Source organism: Lepidochelys olivacea (assembly GCF_965140295.1).
Source record: "Lepidochelys olivacea isolate rLepOli2 genome assembly, chromosome: 3".
Taxonomy (NCBI): Eukaryota; Metazoa; Chordata; order Testudines; family Cheloniidae; genus Lepidochelys; species Lepidochelys olivacea.
This window is the reverse complement of record NC_140413.1, coordinates 51,110,515-51,130,554: the sequence shown is the minus strand read 5'-3', so window position 1 is coordinate 51,130,554 and position 20,040 is coordinate 51,110,515. Positions and strand designations below refer to the sequence as shown.

Here is a 20,040-nt window from a genome sequence, read left to right as displayed (position 1 = left end):
TAAAAGATCTTCCTGTCAGAATATTTCCTAAATATTCAGTTCATCTGATGACCCCTGGTTAACATTCCCTTGTACTTACCCAGTGAATTTCACTCTCCCTTCTTCGTTAAAAATAAATTAAATAAAGAGTGAATCTATCCATGATCTCTGCATTTCCTGATCAGACTCCTGCTTCTCAGTACTTTTATTATTATCCTTAGTGTACAGTCCTTGAGCCAGCTTTCAATTCACATGAATTTTCATACTCAGGCCAATTTGAATTAATCTTAATGCTTAAGTTTTTTCAGACACTATCAACGTTTTTCTAAAATTCCCATTCCCTTCCCCTTCTTCCAGTAATTTTGCAGTTCTATCAGAAAAGTCATCCAGAGCGTCCTAACACCTCATTTAATTTAATATCACATTGAGCCCATTAACCCTTCATACTCCTTCACAGACCTTGTATGTTTTTTTTTCCCTTTAATGGCCTTTCATTACCATTATAAAATGTAATTTAACATCGGATGCCAGTGTTGAAACCCTCTTGCTAACAACAAGGCACTAGTTTTATTCAGGACATTATTCTGAATGGAGGTGTGGTGGGGTTCTTGAAACAAGCAAAAAACCAGATGTCTTCCATGTTTATACAGTACAGTGTCCTAGATAATTGTCTGTGTTCAGGTTTCCCAGAAGTGAAGTACAATATGTCCTGAAAAAAAAAGTGTGTCATTTGTGGATAATTACAGTATTTTTTATCAGTTCTTTGCTTTCACAGAATGTACAGAGCTTGGGACTTTCCTATTTGAGAGATCACCTTTCTCCCCGTCCCAGTGTGATTCTGCTGCTGTTGTAATCAGTGGAGGCACTTGTGCGGGAGTCCTGGATGGGGGGCGAGGGGGGCGGACTATGGGCAGGTTGTGCTCCCTGAGGAGCCTTTACCTTTGGAATTCACTCCACCCTTGGTCCAGAATAGACCAAATGTGCTGACCTTCAAGGCAGACCACAAAGCTCATTTATCATCCCAGGCTTTTGGGGAGAGGGGTGAGGAGAGGAGCTTTTGGTGAGCACAGAGAATGTTAAGCTTTAATCATTTTGTTGGTAATCCCTTGGTTTAGGATAGGCTGATGTATTTGTTACTTTTTGTAAAACATGCTTCAGAAGCAGCTGCATCTCAGGTTATGTGCTTTTTATTTTGTATAGAAATAAAACCAAATGAAATACATAGAGATGCCATTTTCATTATAAAGTCATCAGCTGCAAAAAGGCATTACTATCCATGTAATTCCCATGAATCTCGGGGGAGTGGGAGTGTTGTGTTACTGTACTTAATTAGATCCATCAGGTCATGGATGACAGGTTTGGAAGTAGGGTGACCAGACAGCAAATGTGAAAAATCAGGACGGGGGTAGGGAGCAATAGGAGCCTATAGAAGAAAAAGACCAAAAAATTGGACTGTCCCTATTAAATTGAGACATCTGGTCACCCTATTTGGAAGGGACCTGTTCAACTATCTGTACCAAACAGAACAGGCCCTCTCCAGCTTTTTCATAAAGCAGCTGTGGGTTAAATAGCAGGTTATGGATAGCATACATATTGATTACAATATCATAGATATATTTATCTTATCTTGCCAGTAATCCTTAAATATCTTTAAATAATTAGTTGATTCTTATTTAACATATAGTAATTGTCTTATTAAATCAAAATTAAAATAGTGTATGCCTTTTGCCGTGTACATTATTAGATGGTGGTGTGGGGCAAATGGGCACAACTTTCTTTTAAGATTGTCTTTAAATCAGAATAATGAATTCTCCTTACTACTTTTCAGTGCTTCTTGCTGGCTGAAACCACAAGAAAATCTTTAATATTTTAGATCAGCTCAGGTTGAATTCATGTTCCCTGCCTAACCTGCAATCTAGAAATGTAGCTGCAGTGGAATAAAAATTTTATCCTCAAACTGTCTGCAACAAAGTACAGTGTTAGGGCCCAGTTCTATGAGCACTTACTTACTATTTAATTCTACTAACTTGAGTTACGCCTGTGTTTGTAGGCTTGGGGTGATGGAAGTAAACACTATTAGCTAGGTGCAGTGACTAAAATCTGGAAGGAGAAAACTACATTATTCATTTGCCTGGGAAAGAAATTAGTCTCATAAAATGGCAAAGCTGTTGGTATAAAGGCACGTACATCTAATGAGGTTAGAGTTGTGCCAAAATGTGATATTTGCAACTCAAGCGTGAGATTATTTGCATATACTCAGGCCAAACATTTGCTCTCAAAGTAATTTTTAAATGAAGTAATGAGAGTCTTAACATATAGAAAATCTAAAACATAGTGTGTGTTTAAAAGTGAAAGCCTAAGAAATCTTCAGAGAATGAAAGAATATGACTGTTCCAGCCAGGTAAGTTGTATTAACAAGTATACTAAAGGGCTAATATGTGGCCAGTGCTCATGTAACCCACATACCTCCTGGGTGTGGTGGTCTGTCCCATCTAGTAGCACCAAGACCAGTTAGAGAGAAGGGTAAAATGAGTCTGTGCTACAGCCTTAGCAAACAGTCAGTTGGCTTTTAGCTCATGCAGTAAGCTCCAGAGATCCCAGGTTCAATCCTGCCCACAATCGACTGGGGTCTGTCAGCGTTACAAGTCGGGGCTTGTCCAGGATTTCAACTGGGCAGTCTCTGAAGCTCGGGACACACTTCCTCAGCTAGGGGTAGTATGTAACCCACACACCTCCTGGTGTGGTGTTCTGTCCCATCAGGTGACATCAAGACCACTTAGAGAAAGACATCAAATGAGTCTGCTCTACAGCCTTAGCTAACAGCCAGTTGGCTTTTGGCTCATGCAGTAGAGGCTCATGCAATAAGCTCTAGAGACCCGAGGTTCGATCCCACCCGCTGACCACCAGGGTCTGGCGGTGTTACACTTAGACGGAGCAATAGAAAATTCAACTTCCTGGTAATCCATCTTGTGTGCATATACCAGTATGTACTCTACTGAATAACAGTCTGGCAGCCAGCAATGTTCTGATCTGCTGTACTAATCATTACATTTACAAACTCTAAAAACATTAAATGTGAAAACATTTGGGCCTGATTTCCTTTTTCTTATATCAGTGTAAATGAGAAGTAACTGCAAAGGAGTCAGTGACATTATACCAGCATAAAACTGGATTAAGAGTAAAATAAGACCCATATTGTTTAAACAAACATTTGTTCAGTAACTAACAGACGTAAAGGTGAATTAAAATGGCTTGGTTTCCTGGAATCGTATCTGGAAATGTATATTGCTTTAGTTTCATTTGAGGAGGGGAAAGAAAGATATAAAGGCAGTGCTACAACAGCCAGTAAAATCAGATGGGCCTATGCAGACATATGATAAACATTATCTTTGCCATCAGCCATTCTATCGCATAGTGTCATTTCACAAACAGCAATTGTGTCCCATGCTGCATTTTTTTACAACAAAGAAAATCATCCATCATTTCCTCTGTCAGGATGACTAAAACTAGAGCTAGACATAACTCTACCATAAAAATACAGGCCAGTAAAGCACATTTCTGGTGATGTTCATGTGAGAAATTTCTAAAAAGATCTAATGTACTCAGAGAGATGTCACATTGTTGATTGAGATTAGTAGCATTCAATATGATAGGGATCGGCAACCTTTGGCATGCGGCCCACCAGGGTAAGCCCCCTGGCAGGCCAGGCTGGTTTGTTTACCTGCTGCGTCCACAGGTTCGGCCGATCACAGCTCCCACTGGCCGCGGTTTGCCGCTCCAGGCCAATGGAGGCTGCAGGAAGCAGCGCGGGCCAAGGGATGTGCTGGCCACCACTTCCTGCAGCCCCCATTGTCCTGGAGCAGTGAACTGCAGCCAGGGGAGCTGCAATTGGCCGAACCTGTGGATGCGGCAGGTAAACAAACCAGACCGGCCCGTCAGGGGGCTTAACCTGGCGGGCCAAGTGCCAAAGGTTGCCAATCCCTGCAATATGAAATGCCATAATGACACAGTTAGCTTAACTGGATAAAATAATTATGTCTCTGAACCAGTAGGATAATAAAACTTTGTGGTCCCTCTGAGACCACTTTCAACTCGGCTTCCCAAGAACTCAGTTTGACTCTGGCCTTCATTACTCAGTTATCTTTATTTGGCATACAGCAGTGCTACGCTCAGTTGATCAAACTCAAATGCAGGAGGAATGGATGCATGGTACATCACAGCTTCAAAGTTTCCCAGAAACCCCCTCCTTTTACATCCATTACATACCTTATTGCATTTACTATATTACATCACACATTTTTTGATTGGCTTGGTTACTTTGCAGGAACCAATCCCTGTGCAGCATGTGTGGTCCACATACTGTCCATGGTTCAACTGCTTCTTTACCTCATCTCTACATTCTTAACTTATTTTGTCTCTTGTTATTTTGTCTCTTGTTATATTAGTTGTCTCAGACATTCTGTCTTCTTAGCCTGCTGACATTTTTGTTTAGCACAAACATTCTGTTTTCAACCTGATGATTCATTTACTTCCCTAATTCTGTCTTCCAAAAGATGAGGCCTCCTTCCATGTGTAAATTACTCATGTCAGGCCAGGCCTCAGCTACAGTTCTAAAGTAACTAATGATAATAAATGTTTCCCTCAGTGACAGTTTTGGAACCCTATTGCTTTCAGTGGGGATTCCCAGATATAAATGAAGGCAATGAGGTTAAAAAGATGATCATTAACAAGTCTGTCAAAGATAGTGAATCATAAAATAAACCATTTTGCCCTCCACATGCTGAGTTGGTTCTCAGGGCTAAGGTTAATGACACTATTATAGCTTTTCCTTTTAATACATTAAATGAGCAGTTATGGCTCGAAACACAGGAGGAGCAAATCTGCTGAATGTCAACCTGCCATATTTTACAGCATCCATTTTCAGTTTTATGAGTACACTGTTCTTCCACTGAAGTTCATGTGAGTTTTCCCATGCACTTCCACTGAAGAAAGAGAAGGCTTTAAATGCCATTTGTAGGTTGGTCACCCTGATTTCTGTAATTACACAATGTGGCTCAAAAGACCAGGAGCCTTAAAAGCGCATGTATTATTAATTGTTGCAAAAAAAAATAGTGTTTGACTAGAGCAATGTGGTGTGAGTGAATATCTGACCTCAACGTTAATTTGTCCTTTAAGTACTGTGCTACTAGATCATTTAAGAGACTTGTAGTAAGAACACGTCACTTATGTCTGTATAAAGTAGAATCATAGAATCATAGAACTGGAATGGACCTTGAGAGGTCATCTAGTCCAGTCCCCTGCACTCAAGGCGGAACTAAGTATTATCTAGACCATCCCGGACAGGTGTTTCTCCAACCTGCTCTTAAAAATCCCCAATGATGAAGATTCTAGAACCTCCCTAGGCAATTTATTCCAGTGCTTAACCACTCTGACAGTTAGGAAGTTTTTCCTAATGTCCGGCCTAAATTGCCCTTGCTGCAATTTAAGCCCATTGCTTCTTGTCCTATCCTCAGAGGTTAAGAAGAACAATTTTTCTTCCTCCTCCTTGTAACAACCTTTTATGAACTTGAAAACTGTTATGTCCCTACTCAGTCTGCTCTTCTCCAGACTAAACAAACCCATTTTTTTCAGTCTTCTCTCATAGGTCATGTTTTCTAGACCTTTAATCATTTTTGTTGCTCTTTGCTGGACTTTCTCCAATTTGTCTACATCTTTCCTGAAATGTGGTGCCCAGAACTGGACACAATACACCAGTTGAGGCCTAATCAGTGTGGAGTCGGTGGGAGAATTACTTCTCATGTCTTGCTTACAATACTGCTGCTAATACATCCCGGAATGATATTTACTTTTTTTGTAACAGTGTTATACTGTTGACTCATATTTAGCTTGTGATCCACTATGACCCCCAGATCCCTTTCTGCAGTACTCCTTCCTAGGTGGCCATTTCCCATTTTGTATGTCTGCAACTGATTGTTCCTTCCTAAATGGAGTACTTTGCATTTGTCCTTATTGAATTCCATCCTATTTACTTCAGACCATTTCTCCAATTTGTCCAGACCATTTTGAATTTTAATCCTATCCTCCAAAGCACTTGCAACCCCTCCCAGGTTGGTATCATCTGCAAACTTTATAAGTGTATTCTCTATGCCATTATCTAAATCACTGATGAAGGTATTGAACAGAACCTGACCCAGAATCGATCCCTGCAGGATACCACTCATTATGCCCTTCCAGCATGACTGTGAACCACTGATAACTACTCTCTGGGAACGATTTTCCAACCAGTTATGTTATAGTAGCTCCATCTAGGTTGTATTTCCCTAGTTTGTTTATGAGAAGGTCCTGCGAGACAGTATCAAAAGCCTTACTAAAGTCAAGGTGTCATAAATATAAAGGGAAGGGTAAACCCCTTTGAAATCCCTCCTGGCCAGGGGAAAGCTCCTCTCACCTGTAAAGGGTTAAGAAGCTAAAGGTAACCTCGCTGGCACCTGACCAAAATGACCAATGAGGAGACAAGATACTTTCAAAAGCTGGGAGGAGGGAGAGAAACAAAGGGTCTGTGTCTGTCTATATGCTGGTTTCTGCTGGGGATAGACCAGGAATGGAGTCTTAGAACTTTTCGTAAGTAATCTAGCTAGGTATGTGTTAGATTATGATTTCTTTAAATGGCTGAGAAAAGAATTGTGCTGAATAGAATAACTATTTCTGTCTGTGTATCTTTTTTGTAACTTAAGGTTTTGCCTAGAGGGGTTCTCTATGTTTTTTGAATCTAATTACCCTGTAAGATATCTTTTTATCTGTAAGATTTTACAGGGGGGATTTCTTTATTTCTATTTACTTCTATTTCTATTAAAAGTCTTCTTGTAAGAAAACTGAATGCTTTTTCATTGTTCTCAGATCCAAGGGTTTGGGTCTGTGGTCACCTATGCAAATTGGTGAGGCTTTTTATCCAACATTTCCCAGGAAAGGGGGGGTGCAAGTGTTGGGAGGATTGTTCATTGTTCTTAAGATCCAAGGGTCTGGGTCTGTAGTCACCTAGGCAAATTGGTGAGGCTTTTTACCAAACCTTGTCCAGGAAGTGAGGTGCAAGGTTTTGGGAAGTATTTTGGGGGGAAGGACGCGTCCAAACAGCTCTTCCCCAGTAACCAGTATTAGTTTGGTGGTGGTAGCGGCCAGTCCAAGGACAACGGGTGGAATATTTTGTACCTTGGGGAAGTTTTGACCTAAGCTGGTAAAGATAAGCTTAGGAGGTTTTTCATGCAGGTCCCCACATCTGTACCCTAGAGTTCAGAGTGGGGGAGGAACCTTGACACAAGGTATACAACATCTGCTGCTTCCCCCCATCCATAAAGCTTGTTACCCTGCCAAAGAAAGCTATCAGGTTCATTTGACATGATTTGTTCTTGACAAATCCGTTCTGACTGTTATTTGCCACCTTATTATTTTCTAGGTGTTTGCAAATTGATTGCTCAATTATTTGCTCCATTATCTTTCCAGGTACAGAAGTTAAGCTGACTGGTCTGTAATTCCATGGGTTGTCCTCTTTTTATAGATGGGAACTATATTTGCCCTTTTCCAGTCTTCTGGAATGTCACCCATCTTCCATGACTGTTCAAAGATAATTGATAATGGCTTAGATATCTCCTCAGTCAGCTCCTTAAGTATTCTAGGATGAATTTCATCAGTAATGCATGTGATCTTTTGTAGTTTGACTCTAGCTTTAGAGAGCTATGTGAAAGACTGGGCTTAATTATACCTCTTCAATTAAGAATAAAAAATTTGGGTCAATTGGCATCAATGGGGTTTCAATGTCAACACCAGCTTAGGATCTTATTTCACAATTGTATCAGTCTTATCTATTATGAGATAGTGTCTGATTCTTCATAATAAGTGCAATTAAGCAGTAATCATGTGTATCACATAATCAGAAATCATGACAAATGCTATTATTAAGCCACATTCTGAGTTATTTGTGAGATGTACACAGTCCCAGGGGCAATCTAGTTAAATTGGTTTGAAGTTGCTGTCAACATTAAACTTTTTTACTACCAGTTTGAATAGGTATTATATAAAAAAGTATGAAAATAAATTACAATCAGCTACCCAAATGAAATAACATTCTCCAATGAGCAATGTAATTTTCTACAGTTCTACTTTCCTTCTGTTCCTCCAGCCTCCCACCAGAGATGAAGGGTGGGAGAAAGGAAGAAATATCCCCATTTTACAAATGGAGAACAGAGAGTTTGATTTTTACAAATCACACAAGAAGTTTGGATGAACCCACCTCCGCTGAATCCTCAGCCAGTGCCTGAACTGCAAGACCATCTTTCCTCTCATGAATTCGCCCTGCCAGAAAAAAATATCTTCACCATTTTTAGAAGTTCCTATGAAAACATATTTATTATGGAGTAAAAATGCATTGGTAAATCTTTAGTGATGTTCCGAACCACACACTTGCCTGTTATGTCTCATTAATGTAATCATTGCAATACAATGTGAACCAAAACTGTTTGAGTTACACTGAATCTAAATATAACTATCTTTCAACAAAGGTTGAGCCCCCAAAACTTAAAAAATAACCTCTTCTTCCACTGCTGAAGAGTCCAGATAGCATTGCACACAAAAAGAAGTGCAGAGCACTGTTTTCTGGTTAATTATTAGTACATTCTGCAAGTTTACAGACTACAAGATCCCAGCGATTCCTAGATTCTCAGGCCAGAAGGAACCATTCTGATAATCTCTGATCTCCTGTATAAAACAGGCCATAGAATTTCCCCCAAATAATTCCTAGAGCGTATCATTTAGAAAAAACATCCAATCTTGAATTAAAAATGGTCAGTGATGGGGAATCATCCACGATCCTTGGCAAATTGTTCCAAGGGTTAATAACTCTGATAATTAAAAATGTATGCCTTATTTCCAGTCTGAATTTGTCTAGCTTCAACTTCCAGCCATCGGATAATATTATACCTTCCTCTGCTAGACTGAGGACCCCATTATTAAATATTTGTTCCCTGTGTGGGTACTGTAATCAAGTCACCCCGTAATCTTCTCTTTGTTAAACTAAATGTTTGAGTTCCTTGAGTCTATCACTAAAGGCATGTTTTCTAATCCTTAATCATTCTCATGACTCTTTTCTGAACCCAAATGATCAACATCCTTTTTGAATTGTGGGCACCAGAACTGGACATGGTATTTTAGCAGCACACTTGCCAAATACAGAGATAAAATAACCTCCCTACTCCTACTCGATATTCCCCTGTTTATGCATCCCAGCATTGTATTAACTCTTCTAGTGATGGCATCACACTGGGAGCTCATATTCAGCTGATTATCCAGCACAATCCCCAAATCTTTATATTTAGCCGTATTAAAATGCATGTTGTTTGCTTGCTTGCTCCCAGTTTACCAAGCAATGTAGATCACTCTGAATCAGTGACCTGTCCACTTCATTATTTACCACTTCCCTAACTTTTTTGTCATCTGAAAACTATCAATGATGATTTTATGTTTTCTTTCAGGTCATTGATAAAGATGTTAAATAGCATAGGGCCAAGAACCGATTGCTGCGGGAACACACTGCAAACAGACCTGCTCAATGACAATTTCCCATTTACAGTTACATTTTGAGACCAATCAGTTAGCCAGTTTTTAATCCATTTAATGTGTGCCATGTTAATTTTGTGTCATTCTAGCTTTTTAATCAAAATGTCACGCAGCACCAAGTCAAACTCCTTACAGGAGTCTTGGTATACTACATCAATACTATTACCTTTATTGACTTCTAATCTCATAAAAAAAAGTTATCAAGTTAGTCTGACATGATCTATTTTCCATAAACCCATATTTATTAGCATTAACTATTTTACCCTTCTTTAATTCATTATTAATTAAGTCCTTTATCAGCCACTTCATTATCTTGCCATGCATTGATGTCAGACTTTCAGGCCTATCCTTACTTGGGTCATCCTGTTTACCCTTTTAAAAAACTGGCACAACATTAGCTTTCTTCCAGTCTTCTGGAACATCCCTTATTGAAAAATCAGCATTAATGGTCCAGCAGGCTCCTTCGGCCAGCTCTTTTAAAACTCTTGGATGCAAAGTTATCTTGGCCTGCTGATTTTAAAATCGAGAACTTTATTAGCTTCTGTTTAACATCCTCCAAAGCTACAAGTGGGCTGGAAAGAGTGTTATCATCACCATTTGATGAGATTGCTTCATCTGTTTTTCCTCAAGTATAGAACAGAAATATTTATTGAACCCGTCTTCCTTTCTATATTATTATTGATCTTTCTGCCATTTCCGTCTAGCACTCAACCAATACCATTGTCAGTATTCCTTTTGTTCCTATTATATTTTTAAAGCTCTTTCTTATTGTCCTTGACTCTGCTTGCCTTAGATTTCTCTTTGTGTCCCCTTCCTTTTTTTATCATTTTTTACAATTCTTAATTTCTGATTTTTAGTCATTACTACCATCTTTCCTTTTAATTTATATTTTACAGTTGCCTCCACTTCCCCTCTAAACCAAGTTGTATTTTTTTCCTCAATTGTGGGATTGTGACATTTTGGGCAATAGTAGTCTGTTCTTAAATTATTCCAACTATCCTTCACACTTTTTTTTAATTAAATTCTCCTCCCATCTGATTTGGCTCATAATTCCTTTGTGAAACTGCCTTTATTAAAGAACCAAGTTATATATATTACTGGTCTGGACTTTATTCTGTTTGCACATTATAAATGTCATCAAATCATGATCTTCTGTACCTAAGCTGTACCATTAACTTTTAGTTCTGTTATCAGTTCCTCCTGAGAATCAATCCAGCACCTTCACTACAAGATCATCCTTCCTCTGTACTGTCTGGATACCCCAGGGGTTTATTTCTGCAAGTTTATGTACGGGGGGGATGTGCTGGAAAGAGACAAGTTGGTTCTGTATTCTACTGTGATCCTTGGAGGCCGCACTCCTGCCTCCTCACAGTTCTCTAGCACATAATCCAATTACTTAGGCTGAAGATTTGGGGCCGTTATTGAGACCTACTTGTGTTATGTGAGTTATATGCTAAGCATATACTTAGATTCATAGATATTAAGGTCAGAAGGGACCATTATGATCATCTAGTCTGACCTCCTGCACAATGCAGGCCACAGAATCTCACCCACCCACTCCTGCGAAAAACCTCTCACCTATGTCTGAGCTATCGAAGTCCTCAAATCGTGGTTTAAAGACTTCAAGGAGCAGAGAATCCTCCAGCAAGTGACCCATGCCCCATGCTACAGAGGAAAGCGAAAAACCTCCAGGGCCTCTTCCAATCTGCCCTGGTGGAAAATTTCTTCCCGACCCCAAATATGGCGATCAGCTAAACCCTGAGCATATGGGCAAGATTCACCAGCCACATACCCAGGAAAGAATTTTCTGTAGTAACTCACATCCGACCCCATTTAACATCCCATCACAGGCTATTGGGCCATTCATTACCATGAATATTTAAAGATCAATTATTTGCCAAAATCATGTTATCCCATCATACCATCTCCTCCATAAACTTATCGAGTCTAATCTTAAAGCCAGATAGGTCTTTTGCCCCCACTGCTTCCCTTGGAAGGCTATTCCAAAACTTCACTCCTCTGATGGCTAGAAACCTTCATCTAATTTCAAGTCTAAACTTCCCATTGACCAGTTTATATCCATTTGTTCTTGTGTACACATTGGTACTGAGCTTAAATAATTCCTCTCCCTCTCTGGTATTTATCCCTCTGATATATTTATAGAGAGCAATCATATCTCCCCTCAACCTTCTTTTGGTTAGGCTAAACAAGCCAAGCTCCTTGAGTCTCCTTTCATAAGACAGGTTTTCCATTCCTCAGATCGTCCTAGTAGCCCTTCTCTGTACCTGTTCCAGTTTGAATTCATCCTTCTTAAACATGGGCGACCAGAACTGCACACATATTCCAGGTGAGGTCTCACCAGTGCCTTGTATAACGGTACTAAAACCTCCTTATGTCTACTGGAAATACCTCGCCTGATGCATCCCAAGACCGCATTAGCTTTTTTCACAGCCATATCACATTGGCGGCTCATAGTCATCCTATGATCAACCAATACTCCAAGGTCCTTTTCCTCCTCCGTTACTTCTAACTGATGCGTCCCCAGCTTATAACTAAAATTCTTGTAATTAATCCCAAAATGTATAACCTTACACTTCTCACTATTAAATTTTATCCTATTACTCCAGTTTACAAGGTCATCCAAATCTTCCTGTATGATATCCCAGTCTCTCTCTAAATTGGCAATATCTCCCAGCTTTGTATCATCCGCAATCTTTATTAGCACACTCCCACTTTTTGTGCTGAGGTCAGTAATAAAAAGATTAAATAAGATTGGTCCCAAAACTGATCCCTGAGGAACTCCACTAGTAACTTCCCTCCAGCCTGACAGTTCACCTTTCAGAAGGACCCGTTGTAGTCTCCCTGTTAACCAATTCCTTATCGACCTTTCAATTTTCATATTGATCCCCACCTTTTCCAATTTAACTAATAATTCTCCATGTGGAACCATATCAAATGCCTTACTGAAATTGAGGTAAATTAGATCCACTGTGTTTCCTTTGTCTAAAAAATCTGTTACTTTCTCAAAGAAGGAGATCAGGTTGGTTTGGCACAATCTACCTTTTGTAAAACCATGTTGTATTTTGTCCCATTTACCATTGATCTCAATGTCCTTAACTACTTTCTCCTTCAAAATTTTACTTTGTCTGCATTTATGACTTTATACTAAAAATGCATAACAAATGGGTCAGAGACAGAGGTAGAGCATTTAGTTTGTTTTCATTTGTAAGGGAAAGTGCACATAAGAGACCTGCAGTAGCACCTGAGTCAAATCAGGGGGCTGTTGCTCCCTGCAGACAGACCTTTAAGTTTCATACTTCTTGTTCAAATACGATTTAGAGCAGGGATTGGAAACCTTTGGCACACGGCTCATCAGGGAAATTTGTTGGTAGGCTGGGACAATTTGTTTACCTGCAGCGTCCGCAGGTTCGGCTGATCACAGCTTCCACTGGCCACGGTTAGCCATTCCAGGCCAATGGGGGCTGTGGGAAGTGGCAGCCAGCACATCCCTCAGCCCACCCTGCTTCCCGCAGCCCCCATTGGCCTGGACCATCAAACAAGGCCAGTCTGAGCTGTGATCGGCCGAACCTGCAGATGCTGCAGGTAAACAAACCGTCCCGGCCTGCCTTGGATTTCCCTTATGGGCCGTGTGCCAGAGATTGCCGATCTCTGATTTAGAGTTTAAGGAAACTGGGGAATTCACTCTTTGTTGCAGGTTTAGTGAACCAGCAACAATGACTATTAAATCTGCCAGATTTAGCAGGGTTTGTAGGCTTTACCAGACCACCCTTAAGGTGGAAAATGTTTCCTTTTAAAAGGCTTTAAAGAGGTTTAAGAAACTTTGCTATTTCTACTATAAAGTGCCAAAACACTACTGGAAAAAGCATTAACAGTTGATTAGATGATTTTAAAAAAAATAAAATAAAAGTTCAATTTTTCTGGATACATCTTCCTCGCACGATATATTTTCAATTAATTTGGGAGAAAAATGTTTTGTGTTCCTTTGTCTGCATTTAACAATTATGTGTATTTATTATAATGATTGTCATGATAATACAGTCATGAGATATGCGTAACTTAAGTTTCATCATTCATGAGCATCATAGCCAAGCTCATCTGCCTTTTTTGTGTTTCCTAAGCAAGATTTTAGTTGTGAAGGATTTCTGGTGTTGCAGCACACTGATTACAACCCTGCTTCATAGCCAGAAATCACAGGGATTCCAAATTCCCCCTTCAGGATTCAGAAAATCTTTGCGTAATATAGCCATGCTGTTCTTGTCTTTGCAGGTCTCAATGGAGATGATTTCCTGGTGCTAGGCCTGCGTAATGGCAGTGTTGTATACAGCTACAACCTGGGCTCTGGCACGGCCACTCTCATTAGTCAGCCACTCGATCTGACACTCAGTATTCATGTGATCCATCTTGGCAGATCTCTCCGAGCAGGCTGGCTGAAGGTAAGGGATCGTACCTTTTTTTGAGAGACAGCTATCGAACTGAAAGTGGTTTTCCCTGAAGGACTATGTGATCTTTACCATACCTATAAATGTGTCGTCAAAAGAAACTGTTAAATAGCTACAGGAAAAGAAAAGTTTTAAAAATTATTTTATTCATATGTTTCTTTATTAAGATAATTGGGAAGGAAAGGGAAATCTCTTGCTGAAACATGCCCATTAGGAACCATTTCCTTTGTTATAAGTAGTGTAAATGTTTTCATTGAAAGGTGGACGATCATAAGAATAAATCCGTCACATCCCCAGGAAGGTTGGTTGGGCTCAATGTCTTCAGTCAATTTTATGTCGGCGGTTACATTGAATACACTCCTGAACTCTTACCAAATGGATCCAAATTTGAGAATGGCTTTCAAGGTAAGGACCATTTTAAAGAAAACCTCCTAATATTATTTGCATCATAATATTTTTAATGCCTATAAAACAATTATGTAAAAATAGTTTGTCTTTTTTGAAAAAAAATAGTTTCTTCATTTTAATAGCTTAGGCTAGGGTTTATATAATTTTTTTCATATTTCATTTTGATTAATAAGAAGCAGGTTGCTTGTAAAATGTTCCCACTGTTGCTAGTATACATTACTATGTTTGTCATGGTTAGCTGTTACATTTGTTTTAGTGAATGGGAACACATATAGAAAGGATACCTCTATGGGTTTAAAGCATGAGATTAAGACACAGGAGAGTTAAATTCTATTCCCAGATATCAGTGATTTGGGGAAATCATTTAACTTCTTTGTTAGTTTCTCCCCTCCTAAAAATGGAGAGCACAACTCTTCCCTGCCTCTTAGGGAGATTAGCGAGACAATGTGGGTGAAGTAACATCTTTTATTGGTCTTCAAGCTTAAACCAAGCTCTTCTTTAGGGGAGGATGTAATTTGTTAATGTTGTTCCTTTAATGTTTGTACAGTGTTCTGAGACCCTGAGATGAAAAATGCTGTAAAAGTGGAAAGCATTATGTGTCATTTATTATTTTGTTTTGATTTTGATTAGTGTAAGCAAAGTTCCCCCAAAAATGTGAAGGTTCAATTCCCAGGTAGTTACGAGCCCAAGATGCTTCTCTAAAGCTATTCTAACCCACTCTTATTTAAAAAAAAATGCTGACGAGTCTCGCAAGAAGAGGCTTTATTATGAGATTTTCAGTACATGCTGTTTCAGGTCAGGCTGGAAACACCATGAAAACAGCCTTTCCTAGAGTCTGTGCCATTCGTTCTTCCTCACATTATTATCTGCCCTTGTACTTCAGCCGTGATCAGGAAGGGACTGCCTTTCAGTATGAGAGGTAGTTCAGACTCTTCTCCCATCCAGATTTTAGCTTCTCTGGCTGCTCTCACTAGTAGGAAGTGCCAGCTGGGTAATGGATATGGTGATGTGGATAGTTGCCTGCTAGAAACTGTAATCAGGTGGCCAAATCTATTGTATTTTTTCCTGTAGAGCAGAAATCTGTTGAAGTTCACCAGTTATTAATTGTGCTTTGCAATTGTTGTATTTATTTATTTATTGTTATTTCTTACTATTTATATTTTTAAAAGAGGTTCTGACCCATGCTCTGAGTGTTAGTATACAACATTTACACATATGGTGTCAAAATATAAATTCATAATAGAAAAGGTCAAATAGACTGTTCATAATTACTGCTAAAACTTAAATATTAGCTCCCCCACCCATTTTCCTATCTAACCGATTTACTGTTTTCTTCCAGTTTGGGCTACTTTACTGTATTTTCTACTCTATTTTCCCAGGGCCAGCTATGCAAACAAACACTCTTTAAACAGAGGTCCAACCTTATGTCTTGCTGTTCCTTTTCTCTATACTGTGACCTTTTCTTTTCCTGGATTTTCTGGTCTTCTCAATTTTCTGTGCTTTCTTTTCCTTTCATGGTCATCTTTGCCCCACTGTGCTAAATGTTGCTGTTATAATAGTTCCAGTCCAGAGTGAGTCTGTTGGATTTACTCTGGGAACTGCAGCAGCGAAAGGAACAGAACCTGAGGCCATCAGGCGGCCCCCAACCCCGCCCCCAGCCCAGTCCTCCGGCAGAGCTATACAGACCCCAGACAGGAAAGAGGAGCCGCAACTGCATGGAAGGGCTGGGGCTGCGGAGGGGGGCAGTACAGCTACACTGGAGGGCGGCCCCACGTTCTGCTGCTTTTGCTGCTGCGGTTCCCGGGAGAGCCCTCCGGTTCAGAAATCCGTATCCAGCAGAGTGGGAAGACGGAGCCCCTCTCCCCAGGGCTCTGGGGCTGGGGGGCACGTGGGGAGGCCAGCAGCTGCGCGGGGGTGGTGGGGGGAGGGAAGGTTGTATGCTCTGGGCTCCAGCTGGGGAAAGGGGTAAAAGGGGAGGGGTCTGGCCTCGGGCAGAGGGGGAGGGAATGGGGCCTAGTCTCCCACAATGGTGCATTCACCCACCACCCATGATTCCGTGATTGCCTCCAAGTTCTCCTCTCCCCACAGAGCAAGGAGATCCACCCCTTCCCCTCTAGACCAGGCCAGAAACTGCCATGCTCAGCTGGGCAATAGCTATGTGAGCTCTCCACACTGGGGAATTTCAAAAACTTCCTGAGGCTTTGAAAGGGGAAGGGTGTATACCTGTTTAGCTGGATGCAGGGCAGTGGAGTTCAAAACACTGAGCAGAGTGGTCACAGTGGGCATTGTGGGTTACCCCCTAGAGGCCAGTTATGGCAACGTAATGAACACAGTGTCTACACTGACGGTTTATCAATCTAACTTTGATGCAAAAAGCTCTACGCCTCTCGTCAAGGTGGTTTTATTTGTTGGCAAAGCAGGAGACTTTTGTCAGTGGGAGAAGCATTGTAGTGTGTACACCTCCACTGTTTTGTCGACAAAAGCTGCCTTTTTCCGACAAAACTATGTAGTGTAGACAAAGACTAAGTTCTTTCAGTTTAAGAAAAGAAAAGAAAAGAAAAGCTTTCTTCTGCATTTCTCATTGATACTGGGTGATAGCCCGCCCCCAGCCCCCAAGTCATGCCCATCTCCCCCAGCTTCAAGAGGTCTTCTCCTGCAAGGAGTTGATTCCTGCAATGGACAGACTCTCCCACTGAGTCCAATGCCTGGGAGAGTCCCATATCCCTCAGAAGTGCTCCCTCTGCCACCAGCTAAAGCCAAGGTCTCGCAAGAACCGGGAGCTGAAGTTAAGACTCCTCCTTATGAAGAAGGCACTTCAGCCTCCAGGGGACTTCGTTGCCAACCCCAGATCATCCTCGGAGCCTTCAACTTCAAAGGGGGTAGAGTTGCAGAAAAGACCAGCAGATTCCCCCCATAAAGGCTTGAGAAAAAGGGCTTCAAGCCCCCCAGCTGAGCCGTTGGCCAGCCAGAGAGTGCAATCAGCCACCTTGGTAACGGCGCCACTGGTGGCTCCCATATGTAGTACCCAGAAGCGTAAGGGTGCCTCCGCTATATGCTCTGCCACACCACGTAGAGACACCAAGGTCTCAGACTCTGAGGCAGTGGTATTGCCCCTAAGGACAAAGACAAATAGCGTAGCACCTCTAAAGGAATGGCACCAAGAAAATCTTTGGTATTGAGTGTGACAAAGCTCCCATCTAGGGAATGCTCTGCAACTTCACAACCATCGGTACCAACAACGTACCATGGATGCTCCTCTGCAACACTGAGTGAGCCAACCGTACCACAAGAGTTTCAGTACCTCAGAGACCTGACAGTTGGGAAAGAACCTCAATCCCCAATCCTCTGTCACTATGTTGCCTCCCCCATTCAGTAAGGGGCCCACACTTTCCCTGACCACCTTCTTGTTGCTAACATACCTGAAGAAACCCTTCTTGTTTTCTTAACATCTCTTGCTAGCTGCAACTCCAGGTGTGATTTGGCCTTCCCGATTTCACTCTTGCATGCCTGAGCAATATTTTTATACTCCTCCCTGGTCATTTGTCTAAGCTTCCACTTCTTGTAAGCTTCTTTTTTGTGTTGAAGATCAGCAAGGATTTCACTGTTAAGCCAAGCTGGTCGCCTACCATATTTACTATTCTTTCTACACATTGGGATGGTTTGTTCCTGTAAACTCAATAAGGATTCTTTAAAATACAGCCAGCTTTCCTGGACTCCTTTCTCCCTCATGTTATTCTCCCAGGGGATCCAGCCCATCAGTTCCCTGAGGGAGTCAAAGTCTGCTTTTCTGAAGTCCAGGCTCTGTATTCTGCTGCTCTCTCTTCTTCCTTATGTCAGGATCCTGAACTCGACCATCTCATGGTCACTATCACCCAGGTTTCCATGGTAGATATCCTTGTCTAATCGAGGGATCGCCAATCAATCAATCATAGCAGAGTGACTGAAGCTTACACTTCAAATAGGTTGGTGTAGACTGTAAACTCCTCGGGGCAGGGGATTATATTTTTCCCTATGTTTTTATAGCACTGAACATTCCAACAGTGCTCAGTAATGATAACAAAGTGGCACTTGAGTGAGTTTTTTTACCAGTGACTGCTCCCAGTGAGACATTTGCTTCCTGTGTACTGGTATGCCTGGGCAGCCTGGATGTTTGTATTGCTGAGATCAACAAGCTGGGGTAGAGGCCATCCAACTGGTCATGCTAGAACACATATTACATTACCAACAAAGAACTAAGCAGCACTGCACAGCACAAAACACTGTGGGATGTGGTCCTTCATTCATGCAGGCCATAGCTGCATATCTCAACGCAGGCTACATTTCCCAGCTTTGCTGATAGCAGTTTTGGGTACCCTTGCCTGAAAATATATGTATTTTTCAGTCAGTTTAGTTCCAATTAGGATAAAGGCTGTTTGAGCTCACCAGTTGCTGAAACAAAAGTGACAGTTTTCTGACAGAACATTTGTATAATAAGTGTATTGGGAGAAGGTTAAAAAAATCTACTTTAATTCTAAGAATGTCACAAAATCATGTTTTGAAGACTTTTTCTTTGCTATTTGCTCATTAAAAGCAACCAACCCCAGAAGTGATAAAAGGAAAGGACTAAAGAGACAGATAAAAGAGGCCAAAAAATTAGGTAGACTAAGAAGAAAATAATGCCGCAAACAAAAGCTGCATCTTTTTTAAAAAAGACAGAAAGTGACAAACCAAATGAAGAGATGAGCTAAGGATTAAGGGAGCAGGTTGCACAGTTAAGACCCAGGCCCACGTTTGGGATGTTTTGCAGTTACACTAATCCCAAAAGAGCTTGGGGAGTACCCTTTCGGGGTATAACATGTCTCCTCTGGAGCACAGTCATTGCAATTTTCCTGATCCCTTGTGTGAGGCAAAAGGGAGCAGGAAGACTCCTTGTGCTCTCTGAGCTTTCTACTCTGTGCGAAGGCTGGGCTTACATATTAAACTCAAAGGTCAGAAGTAGGGGATAAAAATTCAGAGGCTAAGAAGAGACTGGGGAAAAAATAAAATAAGTGAATAGAAAAGGGAATATGTGGCCACTAGGCTATACGCTACCTTTCCTTGTGAAAAAACTGGGCCAGCTTCCGATGTAAGATTATTTCAATTGATTTACTTCAGCATCTGACCTCTGGGATCAAATTGAACTGAGTGGAAGTGGATTATGTGTTTTCATTTTAGCCCTTATCTTGTCCTGTCCAAACTTGTCAGCAAACCTCCCCACAATTCAGCTCAGTTCTCTGCTCAAAAGAGGCCCAGAACTGGGCGAGCAAGGGGAATGCATGTCAGAACTGAGAGTGCATTTATTAGCACCCTTGGGGAGTTTGTACAACACCTACCTCCACTGTTTCAGGCTAAAATAGTTACTGTTAGTCCCTGATCAGCATTCACAGATTTTTTTTTAAATGTAAATGAGAACTCAGTTGAACTTATGAGGCCAAGCAAGAGACTCCCTGGCACTTAGTAACAGCTTTATTTACATTTATTCAGGAAGCTGTTTCTAAACTAGATGCTTTACAGGTACTATACAGTTAAACTATCCGTCACCACCAATGCCACCTTATTTTCCATGATG

The 20,040-nt window shown here is 41.0% G+C and overlaps 1 protein-coding gene across 1 annotated transcript in view; it reads left to right on the top strand.

The window, feature by feature from the left end:
* The window catches only part of EYS (eyes shut homolog), a 1,492,075-nt gene that overhangs the window by 1,418,412 nt on the left and 53,623 nt on the right, over window positions 1-20,040 (top strand). The window contains exons 41-42 of the mRNA XM_084624916.1: window positions 13,873-14,039; window positions 14,306-14,450. Coding sequence (XP_084481042.1) covers window positions 13,873-14,039; window positions 14,306-14,450 — 312 coding nt within the window. The remainder of the gene's footprint in view (window positions 1-13,872; window positions 14,040-14,305; window positions 14,451-20,040) is intronic.